Genomic DNA, 17161 nt, shown 5'->3' with positions numbered 1-17161 from the left:
GATGAGCCTTGGCCATCGTGCACAGTGTGAACCATATGCAGTGATTTCATTCTCGGTCCAACCACACCCCACAGTTCCTACAGCCGAGAGAAGTGGAAACTCCTCAGGCCAAACGGAGCATTCGACCGTCCGAGGGCGAGAGCACCGTCCCTGAAGGGAGCTCACACGCAGAGCTTCTTGGTGGCATCATGGGCCAGAGAAGATCAAAAGGTCTATAACTCATTCTTGAGTTTAACTTTCAGTCACTTAATAAGGTTTATTCTGTATGACACAATCCTCTATGGACTACTGAACTGGAAATTAGCGCCAAAGTTAACAGCAGCTGTGTTTTGCCTTGAAGCAAGGTTACATAGGATGTACAGTATATGTTGGTACATTTGAGAACAGTGTGTAGGCTCTGCAAATGAGTACGCACATAAAACACATTACACAAGATGGAGGCAAAGGAGGAGCACAGCATTTAGAGCTTTACCCAAGTGGAGACTGAAATCAGTTCTCTTTCTGATCAAGCTCTTTTTTTTTTGGGGGGGGGGGGGGGGGGGGGGGGGGGGGCAGCTAACAAACACTGTTCTCAGATCAGTCATTTGGAAGTAATTTGCTTAAATGTGGTAACAGTACCAGCTCTTGTATTCAGAAGCCTCAGCATAGAGGTAGACATAAACCTCCGAGTGGCTGGTTCTGAGATGAGTAACAGAAATCTGCTTTGATACATACGAAGAACAAACTGAAACAAAAACAAGCCTTAGTGGAAACAATGTCCAAGGTGAACTGGGAAACAACAGATGCAAAACAATTGAGAAGACGCAGAGCATCTGTCTAGCATTCAGAGTCACGTTCCACAAAGCAGCCATTTCATCGACACAAGCATCCCGTCACACCATTGCTCAGTGGTGACGTACACACGGTGAAATAAATAAGTAAATAAACAATTTAAAAAAGCTCAAGAACTACAGAAGATTTGAAACCTTTTGCATTGTAGCACAACACCCCTCGTCCTTATGCAACCACACCACAGAAACCAAACATTTCTCCACAAACTGGGCTTGCTGAAGATGCATAGATGGTGTCCGGGGGTGGGAGCGTCACCCAGGAGAAAAAAGGCTGTGAGCTTTTCCAGCCAGTGCTCCAGATCACTATGGATGAATAGGTGAAGTCCGCAGAGCTGCCCTCAGTGAGCACAGGAGAAACGCCCGAACACAGCGCCAATCACTGCAGCACGGCAAACAGCCAGGCCACCGCACGGGCAGAACAAACACGCAAACACAAGAGGAGGAACGGAGACGAGGCAGGCGGCTAGGAGGGCACCAGAACAGGCCACTAAATGAGAAACCTCCTTGGCTGATCGGCCAATGTCTTTCAAAAGGACTCAGGAAAAAAAAAAGTGAAATGAGAGCATTTATACTTATATACACAATTTGCAAAAATTCACAGCAGAATATATATATATACACACAACCTTCCCTGATCAGATAAGGCCAAAGAGCAGTGAGTATGTTGAAGACCCACACACCCCGTCTGAAAACTCCCATAATCTCAGGTGTAGTAATGCCAAATGTGATATTAGCTTACATGGGCCCTCATGTTTTAATGACTTGCATAAAATGTAGCAAGTGTACCATCTACAATAAAACATATCTGTCATTCTTTTTTCCTTTTCTTTTTTTTTTTTTTTTTTTTTTAACAATACAAAAAAATGTTTACATTTGTACAAAGCTCCAGCATCCACTGGAATTAGCCGAAGGCAGCTCAGGATCATGTGTAACGTCCTCTTTGAAGGTCCTGCTTAAAAGAGAAGATCTGGATGTCCAGGAGGGCTCGGGCTTAGAGGTCTGTTTTTGGAGGCAAAAGGTGCATTGGCTCATATACAGCAGCTCACTCAGTGAAGGGCAGAGAGGGAAGGGCAGACGCAGAACACGAGACATCGTGAAAAAGCAGGGGAGAGAGAGAGAGAGAGAGAGAGAGAGAGAGAGAGAGACTTCTTCAGTATGTGGTCAGAGCATGCCGAAGCCCTCGCTGCCCTCACTGATGGCCAGCTTCAGCAGTTTGTGTAGCTCCTCATAGGAGTCATAGGTGGGGAGGCACAGCTGGTTAAAACTAGGAAAGAGAAGAAGAGAGAAACCAATCACCACTGACATCAAATGATGTAAAACACAGCTGCAGGCGCAGACGTGTAGAGGACAAGGACTCTGGGTTCATGTCAGTAGATGTAAATGTGTGTGTGTGTACCTACCAGGTGTGTGCAGTTGGCAAGGTGCTGTGTGTGGGGGCTGCTATGATCTGAAAGGAGGGGCAGAGTGTGTTGAAGCCCCCGGGGGGGAGCTGGGAGGAGCCGGTGGTGAACTGGAGCAGGCGTGCTAGCTCTTCCTGAGTGAAGGAGGACACCACAGCCCAGAACCACTTCATCACCTACACACACACACACACACACACACACGTGAGCAGAGAGCTGGGAGAGGGACATGTGTTTGGTCTACTACTGAGCGCTGAGGCCTGCTGTGAAGGAGAAAATGATCAGACTACAAATGAAACAACAAACTAAAAGAGAAGAGCTGGGCTTTTGAAACGGAATTAAAACCATAATTATTTGTTGAATGTAAAACAGATCATTCGTTTTTTGTATCTCATTTTTCCACGCCTAACACTTTTAACTTGATCAAAAGTATCTGAACAGTCCATGGGCAGGGGTGATAGTGGGAAAAATTCCTGAGCCTGAACTTTTTCTGAGCGGGGGGGCTTGGGGGCTGTGGAGTGTTAGTGTACCATATTTAGAATATTTAATAATTAATCTTTAGATAAATTAATAAGTCAGGTAATCATTATAGTTAAATAAAAAACTAATTTCTATTAATATTCTGAGAAAATGCTGTAACCTAAAGATTTAGATTAGACACAATATGTTAAAAACAGGCATGATTAATTATTTATTCATTACTGTTAGTAAATTATAGGATACCAGACAACTCAAAGAAATTATGCAAATAAAGTTTAAAAGAATTACAAGTATTATGATTATAGTAAGTTTTAATATATAAAATATTTAATAAATATTTTGTGTTGGTTTATTAGGACATACATTTTGTGCTTTTGTTCATGTATTACACCTTACGCCGTAAGGCGGCCATGATGAACCAGATCATCTGACCACCTGTACCGGCTCAAAAAAAAAAAAACACTTTCTTATATTTCTGATAAAAATTAAACTTAATCAGAACAAAGATAAAATAGTGAATTTATCTTGTATCGACCTCTGAAGCTCTTCCGATGTCTGAAATACAGGCGGTCCCCGGGTTACGACGTTGATCCGTCGTAAATCGATTTTCGGTCTAAATCGGAACATACGTACATACTGTACGTAAATAACGTACTATACGCAGTTATCCTATCCTAAAGCTAGCCTTTTGGCAAATACCTTTATCCATAGCTGCGTTTAACTAATCCTGACGCCGCGCACACCAAACACCAAGTTCCGTTTATGACGCAGAACCACTTAGGCCCAAAGAGGCTTTATACAGTAAATGGGAGATGTGTAGTAACCACGGAAAATCGTAACTTGGGAACCTCGTAAGGATCATAAGGATCATATTTCGGCCTCAAAACAGATAGCATGCGCGCGCGTGTGATTTATCATTATGATTTGACGGATTCCTCCCCCCCCCCCCCTCAAATTTTTTTTTCTCGCGGACACGTTGGTACGTCGGTGGCGCCTGAAAACTATCAGGCCTGTATGGGGCAAAGCCAACACCACCAGGGCCTGGAGCAGCGTGCGGAGGACACACACCTTCTCCCGGAAATGCCACGAGCCCCCCACTAGAACAGCATGGGCCTTGAAGTCCTGCACATTAATGTCTCCAGTGCCACACATCAGCAACTGTGCAAAGAAGAGAACAAAAACAGCTGCATTTTAATGACACACACACACACACACACCTCCGTTACAAAGTAAAACAAACCACTGTTTATCCATGTTGACAAAAATTGATAGGATTACCTCCAACTCATTCTCATCAAATATGGCCAAGAGGTTCTCGGGAACAAGTTCATTAAGACCTGAGCGTGACAGAATGGTGGTGTTAGTTCTGAACCCACACACTGAGAGAAGACCCCGCGAGCTGTGCTGGAGCTGAGTACACTCCTACACACTCCTACACACTCCTACCTTTGAGGAAGTGCTCCACCTCGTCCCGCACCTGACTGGCCAGTCGGTACTGAGCCAGGAGATTCAGGTAATGCATCTTGTTCTCGTTAGTCACAGCGATCTGAGCCCCTCCCGAGATCAGCTCCACCACCTGGACACATCAGAGCACATTCTCGCTCAGGCTCAGGGACGCACACACACAAACTCGCGATAGCGCCATATCTGCAATTTCACACCTAGTACTTTGAAAACATACTTAACATGCAAATGAATTCTCTCCCCCCACCTGGCATTAGAATGAAAGGTGCTGTCTTGCGTGTTGGTGAGCATGACTGTGGGAGACTAGATGTTGTGGAGAGGGAGAGGGAGAGAGAGGGAGAGAGAGAGAGAGAGAGAGAGAGAGAGAGGGAGAGAGAGAGCGCTTTTGGGCAGGATGGCAAATGATTGTCACCTTCTCCAGCTGCCCTGACTTGCTGTACTTCTCTTCAGCAAACACAAGGTCCATTTCGCTCACGTCATTGTTTAGCAGGAAGCAGACCTTGGTCTTGTAGAACTCAGGATCGTCCGTCTCAAAGTACTGCCGTGGAGAACAGGGTGGGGCGGGGGAGGAGAGATTGAAACCAGTCGGACGTGTAAAGTAAAACAAACAGGCATTACCCCCATCTGAAAAAATGTGCATGTCCTTAGCCGGCGGCCGGAGCGGCTGGCCTTCAAACGTGAACCACAACAACAGCAGGAAAGTGCGGCTCGGCTCGGAGCAAAGGCCGGGAGGAGAGGAGAGGAGCGGAGGGGAGGCCTGTGGCCTCGGGAGGCTTTTAACAGAGGCCCTCAGGAAAAGTCACACGAGGTGATGACATGACTGTCACAGCAACACACATGCTCCACGGACAGATTTATGACTTCAGTTCTACAGAATTTATTGAAAACATAAAGAGAGAATTATAACCCCTGACAAGTATTTACGCACACTGTTTTTCAATTAAATGTATATTCTACAATAGATGTCTATAAACATTGCTGGATTTCGTCAAACAGTCTGTCATACTGCAGACTGGGGAGACGCGTGAATGTGTAGCAGCTCCGGGCACCCTGTGTGATGGGTGTAGCAGAGAGCCCATTACCTTGTAGTTCATGCGCAGGCCAATGATCTGGGCCAGGAAGGAGCGAGTGAACCTGGCGCGCACCAGCTGCTTGTAAGCCCCGCCCAGCGCGGACTCGTACAGACACTTCCCCACCACGCGGCCCGCAAACTCGTACATCTTCAGCCTGAGGTGAGGGGGCCGCTCTGCGTTAGGGTGGACCTGCCGCACGCAGACACGCACACACAGTTACGAGCCTCTCCTCGGTTCATATAACACACACCACTTTCTCAATACGTCCTCCAGCAGGAAATTAGCAACTTGGATGTTATTTTATTGGCACATAAAAAATGTATGTGGTTAATGTATCTGTGGTTGCTCTGGTCCGACTTCTGAAAGCAGGACAGGCAAAGTTGTGTGGCTGTGAGATACTGATGCGTACCAGACCCTGGTTGTTATCACTGAATCGCGTGAACAGCTGGTTGTTGGTGTCAAACAGAGTCTTGCATACAAGCTCAAACCACTCCCGCCTCGGTCCTCCCCAGTCCAGCGCTACAGGCGACACACACACACACACACACACACACACACACACACACACACAGGTTCTTATCACCATGTACCATTTGAGGATCTCAATTCCACAAACCATCTTTAATTGGTTATGAACAGACCTTCTTCATCCTGAAACACCACCTCAAAGTTCTTACTCCAGTCTGACACGGAAAAGTTCCTAGTGGCCTTAAGAGACTAAAACAAACAAACACACAAAAAATATAACATGATTTGTGTCAGTCAAGGTGAACCTCACGACCTTCATCAAGCAGCACCACGGGGACATTTCCTCAGGTGAAGAACTCTAGAGCCGTGTGAGCAGAGCTGACTCACAGAGTCGAGGATGGAGTGGCGGCTGATCTTCAGGCAGGTCTTGGTCCGAGGCCTCTTGGAATGGATGTGCCTGAGCTCACGCTGGAAAAAGCTGACCTTGTCCTGAAACGTCTCGGAGCCTCCTGTGGGCCAAACAAGCAGAGCAAAACCATCAAACTCGTTAACACACTTAAGCATTCTTAGCCGCGTGTATTCCTGTGGTCGCCCTCACCGATGTTCTTGTGAAGGAAGCGAATAAATGTGGCAGCCATGATGTTTCTGTCCTTGCAGCTCAGCTCCACAGGAGGCTGGATACCGTCGTCCACCACCAGCGTCAGGTGCTTATGGTTGGGATCTGGCCCGTGGTACGTGAACTTAAGAGAGAGGGGAGGAGAACGGAAATCAGACATACGATCTGTTTTTTTAGCATGAAATATCTGCGTCTTTGGGATCCTGGAAAGGGCAGAACTAACCTTAGTGCCGGGGCACACACGAAACGTGAAAAGACGCCACGGGATAATCTTCAGGTAAAACTCCTTCACGGAGAGTTGCTGCAACGCAACACCGTACAAACGAATGACGGAACACCAAGGTACAATAAGAGCGCGTTACGCCACTAAAGCCGATCCCGAACGGCCTACCTTTGGCGATATGTAACAGTAGACCTTTTTTGGTTTCTTGACCTTCTCCGGTTGGCCCTCCACCGGCGAGTCGTGCTCGTCCTCCTCGTCGCCCATGGAGGGCCGTCTCTGCGGGGCCAGGAGGGCGGAGGCGGGCAGCTGCCACGGGGAGCTGCTGTAGTTGCCTGTGCTGTAGAGGTAGGCCTCGAAGTAGATGCTGATGCCTGGCGTGGACACGTTCTTCTCCACGCAGTTCTTCTCGTTCTCTGAGGTGATGATTTCAGCAGAAGAGGTGCAGAAAAAGGACATTTCAACTGTCAAAAGAGGAGAACACCCACACCACACACACCTACCCCACCCGCACCCACCTGTGTGTTCAGTGCTCTCGCAGATTAACAGGAGAAAACTAAAAAGGTCCTCACCGCTTAGCACGATGATGTCGAACTCCCCGTTGCTGAGCGGCTGGTCCCGGTACGTGATGCGCGCCCTGAAGCAGCCCTTCTTCTTGAGGGTGAGCCGAAGCAGGACCTGACACTGCTGCTTCACACAGGACACACTGGTGCTGTAGTAGTCCTCTGAGCTGTCCTCCTCCACGGTGCCAAGCTGTGGACAGGGACACGTTAAGGAACAGAGATCACACAATAAGGGTGTGTCCATCCATACTGATGGTTGAGACACACAAGACGAATACAGACCATGTCTTTAATGCACTTATCAGTGTTGTATAAATCTGTGTATTTTTATCTGTTCCGTCACGGCACATTTAGTGTCACATCTTGTGAAATTGTATCTGGTCCATTTAGATGGGTCTGATTAGTACTGTGTTCACACTTCAAATGGACCGCTCCAGAATTAGTTTAGAAACGGGCCGAGTTCTACCTGCTCAGACGGTCTTGGTTCGTTTCTAAACGAATGGAGTGGTTGGTTATGTGTTGTGGTTTGCTGATGTGGTGCACAGCAGAGTTCAAAAGGATGCGTTAACATTTACAGCAATGAAAAGACAGAGAGGGAAAGAACACTGTGATCACTTATTCTGTGTGCCCAAGGTGCTCATTAAATGGTGATAAAGTTACCCTTTAGTGGGTAATGCAGCTACACGTCCTGGTCATGCATGCTGGGAAGGGCTCTTACTGAGTGAACATGAACACTGTAGTTGGCCTCGTCCACCAGGGAGGCGGAGTTGCTGGTGGGGTTGCCGTACTCGTCGCGAGGCTCCACCTGCAGCGTGTGTTGCAGGCCGTATGTCAGCACCAGAGTGGAGAAGTGGTACGCGATCTTCGTTTTGGATGGCACCACCGTCCCTGGGACAAACAGCACAGGTCAAAGTTGGCACACTAGAACTCCAAGAGACAGAAGCACACCTGACTGGGAGGAGGTCCCATGTCCCGCCTCCCAAGCCCCGCCTCCCAAGCCAGCCTCCCATGCCCCGCCTCCCATGCCCAAGGAAATCAGCATTTGATGTCATGTACACACACAGTACAAACACTTCAAAAGTGAGTACACGTTACAAACAACTAAAAACTTTACAATCAATATTGATATTATACAAAAGCAGCTGAAATCAAAAACAGCTTTTAGCACTCTGACTGTGTCTGCTTCAGTAAACACAGCTGCCACACAAAACATTATCCCCATAAACACTGCAGAAAGAACGTGACCCCGAATGGTCGAGCAAAAATCAGCTCCACCGCGTCTGCACAAACTCCCACATCACCTCATACCCGCAAAACCAGACAAGCACAGCTGAGGAAGGAGACGGGCGGGCTCCTCCTCCAATGACCTCAGTGCTCCTCCTTACCTGGCTGGAATATCTTGTAATAGGGGCTGTAGGCGACGTTGAGGCCGCCCAGTTTAACGGCCACCTCGTAGCGGCCGGCCTTGCGCACAGTGAAGGTCACTTTCACCACGTTGGACTCGGGTTCTTGGACCACCTCCTGGGTGACGGGGATGTCCAGAGCCAGCTCTATGTGAGTGATGTTCACCCTGAGCCCCACGGGCCGGCGGGCGGGGAAAGGCTGGCCGTTTTTATAGAAGAGCTGAGGGGACGAACATCGGACGCCGGGTTAAAACAGCCCAGCGCCGCACCATCAGCATTTGTGCCCTCTGTGAGGCCCCTTCTGGGTATACCTGCACACGGAAGCTCATGGTATGTCCCACTTCCTGGGGCTCCTTCCAGTCCCAGGAGACCTTGCAGGAGCGGGGGTCCAGGTAGTTGCCCCGCACGTAGTCATAGATGCTGCGGTCTCCGCGCCGGCCCGGGTCCTCATTCTGCAGGAAGCTGACTACGCGCGCCGCGAGCTCACACAGGAACTTGATGGTGAAGACGAATGCGATGATGGAAACGGTTATTCCACCTGTGAGGAGAGGGGGGGCGGCGCCGAGGACAGACGCGGGCCCGCCCACAAAAGCATTTAAGGTGGAACGGTAGCCGTATGCAAATGCAAACAAGAACAAGCGCAGTAACTTGCAGGAATCAACATCTTAAGGTTCCCTGTGGTAAGCACCAATTGTCAAAAAATTCAATCAGTCGAATAATCCTTGTTCCCAGGGAAACGGCACTAGAGAAGACGGCTGACTCCATCTGATGAATTGTTCTGCTGTATACTTATGTAATTATGTATTGTCTTGTATTTTGTCTACTGATCAAACTCATATGTGGTATTTGCAAGGCACATTTTATGTTTATTCCTATTCCACTTCTCACTGGGGATTAAAAAAGTATGTCTATATAACATTTCACTGCCATTCTGAATTGGTGAATAAATACATTTTTTTAAATTCAGAATAAAAATTAAAGAAAGGATGAAAAAAAAACTTACCAATCACGTAAAACATGAGGTCCCTTATCAGAAAGCACAGTGCAACAGTACAGCCAAATATGAGCGCTCCCGCTGAAAGACATGGTCATGCGCTATTTTACAATCAGCCTATGTGAATAATTGCCAATCTGAATGAGAACATCACACAGAATACAGGATCTGATACAAGCCTGATTTACACCCCAACTCATGTATTGTCTGGTTGCTCTTGTAGTAATTTCCCTTCATCTCTAGCAGACGACGACTACCTCTGTGCTCAGCTGCGATGCCTTTCTCCATTATGATGAACACTGACCAGAAAAGGGCTCCTCCCATTACAGAAGCAGAGAGGTCACCAGCTGCCTTGACTAACAGCACTGACTATTGAGAAAAAATGTGTTCACATTCCACATCAGGGGTGTGGAGAGCTTGCTTAGCTACCTTCTAGTACAATCATGCACACATAAAACGACATTATGACGTTTGGTCCACTACAGGCTATATTCCCATGGTTCAGATGTTGGAACTCACCAATGGACCACTTCTCGTTAAGACGCCTCTCCGCGAGGCTGTGCACAAGCTGGATCTCGTAGTCCTGGTCTCGGCTGCCCCTGGAGGCTTGGAGCACCTTCACTCCAGTGGACAGCTTGATGTAATCCTCGTAGTAATAGCCCCAAGCCGCCAAGGAGAGCTGAAGCTGGCTGTCAAACTGGGCCAAGTCATCCAGATTAGTGCATCCAAGGGCCTTCAGACTGCCAAAATAAAAGAGCAGTGAGATCCTTACACTCGACAGCCACTCGCCCCAGGCTCCACACTGACGTGAACCTGCATATTAATGACAGCTGTATTCCCACAAAGACATTCATTAATGCCATGTCATGTAACGAGGCTCACAACAGTACATCTACAATTTTACATCACCATTGATAGATTTTTCTTCCGCGTTATCACATGAAGGCCACAGATGCCCAGAGAGGCAACAATACCATTTCTCAACACCAAACATGAAGTACCTGCATATACCAAGTACTGATACAATCAACATTTTAGTGACTTGAGATGAATGAATGAGTGAATGAATTTATATAACGCCTTTCAGGATAGCCAAGGCGCTTTACAATTGTTAACACAGGTACAAGTCTCAGTCAAACAATCACACACACACCGACAAGAATCGGCAGCCAATTGCGCACAGCGTACTCTCTACCGGGATCCACAGCCCCCAAGATTTGTATACTTCCCCATATGTACTTATTATGCACATTTCTTTGCCATCAAAATTGACTATACTGAATATACGGAGTAGGTTAGTGTCACTCATGTAGGTGTAATAACACTTCTTAATTTATTCACACAAATTCACAAAGCACATAGCAATGACATATCAGCATTATGTGACATCATATTAGCTAAGAATAAACCAATTCATATCTTGCATACTTAGGACAACACTGTACACAATCAGGAAAGACCAGTTTGTGTGACAAAAGCAGAGTTGCACTTAACCCATTGGGTGAGTTTGTGAGCTCCTTGTAAGAGACACTTTAAGAAAACACTGCAGTGTACATGAGCCGTTATAACAGAATGATCAATATTTGTCTGAAGGGTTCAAGTAAATTGGGAGGATATGGATGTGAACACTTAACTAGTGTTGACTTATAAAAACAAATTAAACAAAACGTCATGACATATTTCACATGTGTTCAAATAAACAAAACAACATATGCTATCAAACAAAACACTAAATAAAACAGCAACTCTCAAATGTCTAAACTGTTCCAATAATGTGTGATCTATTGTTACAGTATTAAGAATGTGAACCTGTCCAAGATAAATGTACCCTGAAGGAGCGTGGTAGTAAGAGTGCTGTAGTACACACTGCAGCATTGCAGGGGTGTCATGTGTTTCGCTTCCGAGTGTAACAAGGACCAAGCACTGCAGCAGTGACCCCCTCTTCTCTGCAGTTGCCATATCTCAATGTCATTCACCTGTTTCATTATTCTGCATGTGTATTCACCACTGCCCTCTAGTGGATTAAAAAAGAACCAAACAACCGGCATCCTGTTTAGTCACAGCACTAGAGTAAAACGTCTGCCAACCATCAAACTGTCAGAACGTTCTAAGCGACTCGCCACTCGATAGAACACGTGGTGTGTGGTGTTAAGGATTTACGCGTGGTGTGTGGTGTTAAGGATTTACATGTGGTGTTAAGGATTTACGCGTGGTGTTAAGGATTTACATGTGGTGTTAAGGATTTACGCGTGGTGTGTGGTGTTAAGGATTTACGCGTGGTGTGAAGGATTTACGCGTGGTATGTGGTGTTAAGGATTTACGCGTGGTGTGTGGTGTTAAGGATTTACGCGTGGTGTGTGGCGTTAAGGATTTACGCGTGGTGTGTGGCGTTAAGGATTTACGCGTGGTGTGAAGGATTTACGCGTGGTGTGAAGGATTTACGCGTGGTGTGAAGGATTTACGCGTGGTGTGAAGGATTTACGCGTGGTGTGTGGTGTTAAGGATTTACGCGTGGTGTGTGGTGTTAAGGATTTACGTGTGGTGTGTGGTGTTAAGGATTTACGTGTGGTAGTAGTGCTCTAGGCTCTGTGAACACAGCCACTCCTGAAAGGCGAAGTCTCGGAGCAGCCGGACGTGAGCCTCCGCGAGCTCCCTCCACCGCCGCTGCTCCTGCACCACCTCCTCCAAGCGGGTCAACACGCTTAGACTCAGCTCTTCAAGAGACTGAACATCTATACACACACACACACACACACACATATTGACAAGAAGAAAGTTGTGCACAGAAGTAAAATAAGTTTAAGGAAGAGCTACATGTCTGTTTGAACACTGATATATTCAGCCTACTGAACAGGCCTGCATCTAGCCACAGAATTATGGTACTAAATGATCTGACTACTAACTTTTGCACATTTGTTTATTATATGAAATAAGTGCTCTGCCAAATTCTCAAAACTGAAAAATTACAAATACATCTTTGGCCCACTGGCAGCCAAATATATAATGAGACTGTAATAAGTGAATTTCTAGAAATATTCAAACACTAGTTTGTAATGGAGATCTCTGGATCGATCGATCCTTCTGTCTTTAATAAACCTTGTATTTTACTTTGATACCCAAATGCTTTTGACTATTCTTGCTCACCATTAAGGTTCAAAATTTCAACGACAGTAGTAATCGAAACAGAACAAAATGGTCAGCTGCTCCACATTCTTTTTTTTTTTTTGAAGGCCTTCCTATTTCACTGAAGAAACCCCAAACCAAAAATGAACTAAAACAGCCCTTGTGCTTCCGATAGTTCTTCCACCGACCTTCAAATAAGTGTCTGTAGTCGGAGAGACCATGTCCCTGCAGCCATTCTCCGATCTGACTCTCTTTGCTTTTCTTCCAGCGTGCTTCCCAGAAGAAAACCCACGACACTGAACAAAAGATGAAGGTCAGGAAGAAGCGGCGGTCCATCAGACCATCTTCAGCCTCGACTCACACCTCTGCGTGCTCAGAGTGGAACACGGGACCGCACGTGGCTGAAGCCGGCCTCTCTCTCTCCCTCAGTCTCACTTCCTCCCCCGATATCTTCAGTTCTGCAGTTTATGGAAGACACAGTCCTATCTTCCCATGAGTATTTTTTCCCATGTCGTCCGAAGTAATTCAACACCTCTGTAGGAAAAATGCAATCCCCAAAATGCAAAATGTTCTTCCAAGTTTGTTTGTACAATGCCTGCAAATGTACAATTCTGTAGTTGGCAGAGATGCAAACAAAACATATGTCCCTGCCAAAGCAAATGTAATTATTTCAATACACAGAAGTCGTTGAAAAGTGTATTAAATATACGCTCAAACTGCACCAATCAACTAAATAAAAAAATCATTAATTACAATGACCTGGAATCACCTTAGTTCATAATTAATACTGAACTATACTAATATTTGATACAACTGCACCGTGCATGTTCTTTTGTCCGTTATGCAGCGTGTGAGGTTGGTTTGGGGAAACTAGACATATCCACGTGTTCCTGTGTCCTTGACACTGCAGATGTAGGCCTTAAAAACATGTAGAAGAGGTCAGCTAGAAGAGGGCTGACTAATGTTCTCTAAACCCATTAACCTTTACAGTGTAAAAGTCAGCCAACGCAGTCCTCCTGCATATTTAGTCAAGTGACTGCCATAGCATTCATGAGGAAATCTATTAGTCTCATATAAAACTGAGCTATTGGTTTCAAGTGTGGAATTCGTTCCTAAATGCAATCATCTAACATAAGATTTTAATTGAACCAACTTAATCATTGCATTTCTTTTCTGAAATAATCTATGACATATATGTAGAAACCACTGAATCCTACGTGATGCACTATTATGAAGGGTCGTTACAGCTGCCAGTCTAATATCCACATGTTAATATCATAACTGCTTTATGGCACAAAACAACATGTTTCAATGTCAGCGATGTTAGCTACAAGAAAATAAACGTGTAACTGTTTGCGCATGCTAACTAGCTAGTTGTTCAGCAAACCCATCCTGGTGCAGATGGTTTATCTTATCTGATGCGGTTAACTACTAACTCGGGATTAAAAACAACACTCACCACAACAAACACAAACAAGATGAACAGATGAACCAGCTAGCCGCCTAGCTACGTACCGCTAGCTAACCGAGGGAGTTCGCCAGCCTGCACGTTAACCGAAACGACGACGGAACCTTAACCATCATAAGAAATGTTTCCTATAAGGGAATTTATTATAGGAAATTATCTAATTGCATAATAATGATATTTCACATTTATGTCCAACGCAAACGCGCCTACCTTGTGTAGCTGTGGGCTCTCGCACTGTTGCCAACCGGAAGAAGCGCGGCGCCGTCGTCGTCGCAGGATGATGACGTACACAGCTCGCGCGATTCCGTCGCCGCACGAGGCTCTGCTGAACAGCGACTGATCCAAACACTCAAACTGGAGATGGTAATGTTTTAACTGGTTACACACATTAACCCGATAGATACCAACGTATTTATTAATTATGTTTTTTTAGGTAACTGCTTCTCTAAGAATTGCAGTCAGATAAACTAGTAATTTATCTACGGTAGAGATAACTAACTAGCTAACAGCTACGGTAGAGACTACTAGCTAGCTCCCTCATCATTGATGGCTGAAAAATGCTTTTGCTCATATTTCATATTTTTAATGAAATAGGGGAAGCAGAAGAAGCAGAAATATGCGGCTGTTAAAAGGATGATCAGCTTAAAGGATCAAAGAATGTACGTATCATCTTGGTTAAGAGTGCATTCACCACCGTACGACACAACGTACGTCGTCCTAACATGGGAGTTCCCTCTAACTTAATCCAGCTAACACTATACTGAATGGCATTTTGTGTTTTTCATTAAGAAAAGAGAAAGATCGAGCAAAAACACAGAAAAAGAAGAAAGAAGATCCATCAGCTATCAAGGAGCAAGACGTGTAAGAATACCCAACTTATTTAAAATGCCCTCTAATGCTCTGGGTGTAGTTTGATAAGTGACTTCACACTTAATGTAATAAAGTAACTCAATATCTTTATCATCCTTAGGCCAAAGTATCCATCGTGTCTGTTCTTCCAGTACAACACTCAGCTTGGCCCTCCGTATCACATCCTTGTGGATACAAACTTCATCAACTTTTCCATAAAGGCAAAACTTGATGTTGTACAATCAATGATGGACTGCCTCTATGCCAAATGTGAGCAATTACACATTGTTTAGAAATGAACAGAAATGTTCATGGTTTTTAAACGCAGAACTACATCATGTTATCGTTTGTGTTATTCAGGCATCCCTTGCATCACAGACTGTGTCATGGCTGAGCTCGAGAAACTAGGAATGAAGTACAGAGTTGCTTTGAGGTAAAAGATTTATCACTGTAAATATTGATCAGTTTTCAATATATTTAATACATGTTGATATATGCAGTTAACTTAATTTGATATGTTTTAAACTGTAAAAGAGACAGTGGAAAATGGTTAAACTAAATTTGTGGCTACAGTTGCCACAGTTATCTTTTCTAAGACGTCCATCCATCCATCCATTATCTGTACCGCTTAATCCTGCTAGTCGGGGTCCCAGGGGGGCTGGAGCCAATCCCAGGCGACCTGCCCATGGTGTACCCTGCCTTTGCCCGGAGATGCTAGGGGATTTCTAAAATGTAGAATTTTACATTTCAAAACCTTGTTAAAGACAAGTCTTTTATATTTAGAGAGCACCTGGAAAGGCTACACGTGTCTGCCAAAGTGTTTTACGGTAAAATAAACCATATAAGACAAAAGAAATAAGCAATTCAGTTAAACACATAACCGTACACCATTGATTTGATCCTCTAAATATATAAAACTGAAGGGTGATGGGTGGCAGATCCCTAGGAAATCCTGTTGTATTTGAAACAATTACTGGTTTTCTGTTGTGATTTTCATGGTCTCTTCAAATGCCTTTGTAGAATAGCCAAGGATCCTCGCTTTGACCGTCTGCCGTGTTCACATAAAGGAACATATGCTGATGACTGCTTAGTGCAAAGGGTGACTCAGGTAACACAGCACTGCCATCTGTTCCCTGATCAACCGTGTAAACTGAACAATCCCATCTAATATGCTGGTTTATTTCTCTTAGCACAAGTGTTACATTGTGGCTACAGTGGATAGAGACCTAAAGAGAAGAATTCGAAAAATCCCAGGAGTCCCAATCATGTATATCTCTAATCACAGGTAAAAAATTCAGTATAAATCCACAAAAATTATGAGCTCAGTTGTCAATCAAAAAAGGGTTAGGACTCGTTCCTCGGTTTGTCTCTTGGCGTAGTGATGTCATTGTCATTATTGTCCAGTAGAGGGCGCCTAATTCATTACTGAATTATGCTCTTTGTAATACCCGTTGTACATAATTCATAATGCGGCCCTCTAAAACATTATTTTGGTAACATTGTACAAGCCCTTTGAGATGTCCCAGTAACCAAGAGACAAGAACTACAGTACCCTTTGAATAACAACGTGTGAATGTGCGCAGTAGGCATATTTTTTATGTGCCATAGCAAACACTAAGCCACTCAAGCGCTCATTTACTCCTAAACTGAAGGTTTAAAATGAATTCCTCGTGATATGCTAGATCGCAAACATTTACTAAACTGCAAATTCTTAAAAAGATTGAGTACACAACAAAGAAGCTATTCATAACTTTTTTTCTTCAACAGGTATAACATCGAACGAATGCCTGATGATTACGGTGCACCCAGGTTATAGTAATTTATTTTGTTTAGTCTTTTCTTACTTTGTATTTACCACATGTACATTAAAGTGTTTGCACATTTGCCTGTTGCTCTGATTTTCCACACATTTTATACTATGTGCAAATGATTTATATAAAACTAAATATATTTGCATTGTGGGTGCTACTGAGAAAATCATAGTTTTAGTTAAGGTAGACCTAAGGATGCATAGGATTTGTACAATAAAACGTCAGTAAATATTGTTCTTCTGATGTATATTCTGGGTATAAGTAATCAAGCCTAACATTATATAATTCTGTAAAATAAATACTTGTATTCGAACTTAACATGTGAAAATAAGTTTTGATTTTGTTCTACGACAGACAGGTAAGAATTCTTACTAAATACAATTTTGTACGCCTTGGCGA

The 17161-nt window shown here is 44.7% G+C and overlaps 2 protein-coding genes across 8 annotated transcripts; one reads left to right on the top strand and one right to left on the bottom strand.

Moving 5' to 3' along the window:
* Window positions 1-542: 542 nt before the first annotated feature.
* arel1 (apoptosis resistant E3 ubiquitin protein ligase 1) lies at window positions 543-14427 on the bottom strand. 7 transcript variants are annotated; one of them, XM_076977687.1, is made up of 23 exons: window positions 14313-14328; window positions 13454-13552; window positions 12823-13168; window positions 12075-12243; window positions 10031-10251; window positions 9521-9592; window positions 8829-9055; window positions 8500-8737; window positions 7833-8002; window positions 7124-7304; window positions 6723-6967; window positions 6555-6632; window positions 6314-6455; window positions 6103-6224; window positions 5889-5964; window positions 5657-5766; window positions 5257-5436; window positions 4587-4712; window positions 4157-4286; window positions 3989-4047; window positions 3779-3868; window positions 2231-2406; window positions 543-2094 (listed from the first exon to the last, which is right to left on the bottom strand). In XM_076977687.1, the coding sequence occupies exons 3-23, from the start codon at window positions 12968-12970 to the stop codon at window positions 1992-1994; spliced, it is 3063 nt and encodes a 1020-aa protein (XP_076833802.1). In that variant the 5' UTR covers window positions 12971-13168; window positions 13454-13552; window positions 14313-14328; the 3' UTR covers window positions 543-1991. The 7 variants fall into 7 exon arrangements, with proteins under 7 accessions (XP_076833802.1, XP_076833799.1, XP_076833800.1 ...); XM_076977684.1 differs by lacking the exon at window positions 13454-13552 and having other exon boundaries at window positions 14313-14427; XM_076977685.1 differs by lacking the exon at window positions 13454-13552 and having other exon boundaries at window positions 12823-13281; window positions 14313-14366.
* On the top strand, window positions 14330-16835 carry fcf1 (FCF1 rRNA-processing protein). The gene is made up of 8 exons (XM_076977691.1): window positions 14330-14465; window positions 14697-14761; window positions 14892-14963; window positions 15073-15221; window positions 15312-15384; window positions 15972-16059; window positions 16142-16236; window positions 16719-16835. The coding sequence occupies exons 1-8, from the start codon at window positions 14463-14465 to the stop codon at window positions 16765-16767; spliced, it is 594 nt and encodes a 197-aa protein (XP_076833806.1). The 5' UTR covers window positions 14330-14462; the 3' UTR covers window positions 16768-16835.
* Window positions 16836-17161: the final 326 nt, after the last annotated feature.

This window comes from Brachyhypopomus gauderio, chromosome 17 (genome assembly GCF_052324685.1).
Source record: "Brachyhypopomus gauderio isolate BG-103 chromosome 17, BGAUD_0.2, whole genome shotgun sequence".
NCBI lineage: Eukaryota > Metazoa > Chordata > Actinopteri > Gymnotiformes > Hypopomidae > Brachyhypopomus > Brachyhypopomus gauderio.
The sequence above is the reverse complement of the archived record's forward strand: the minus strand, read 5'-3'. Positions and strand labels throughout refer to the sequence as shown.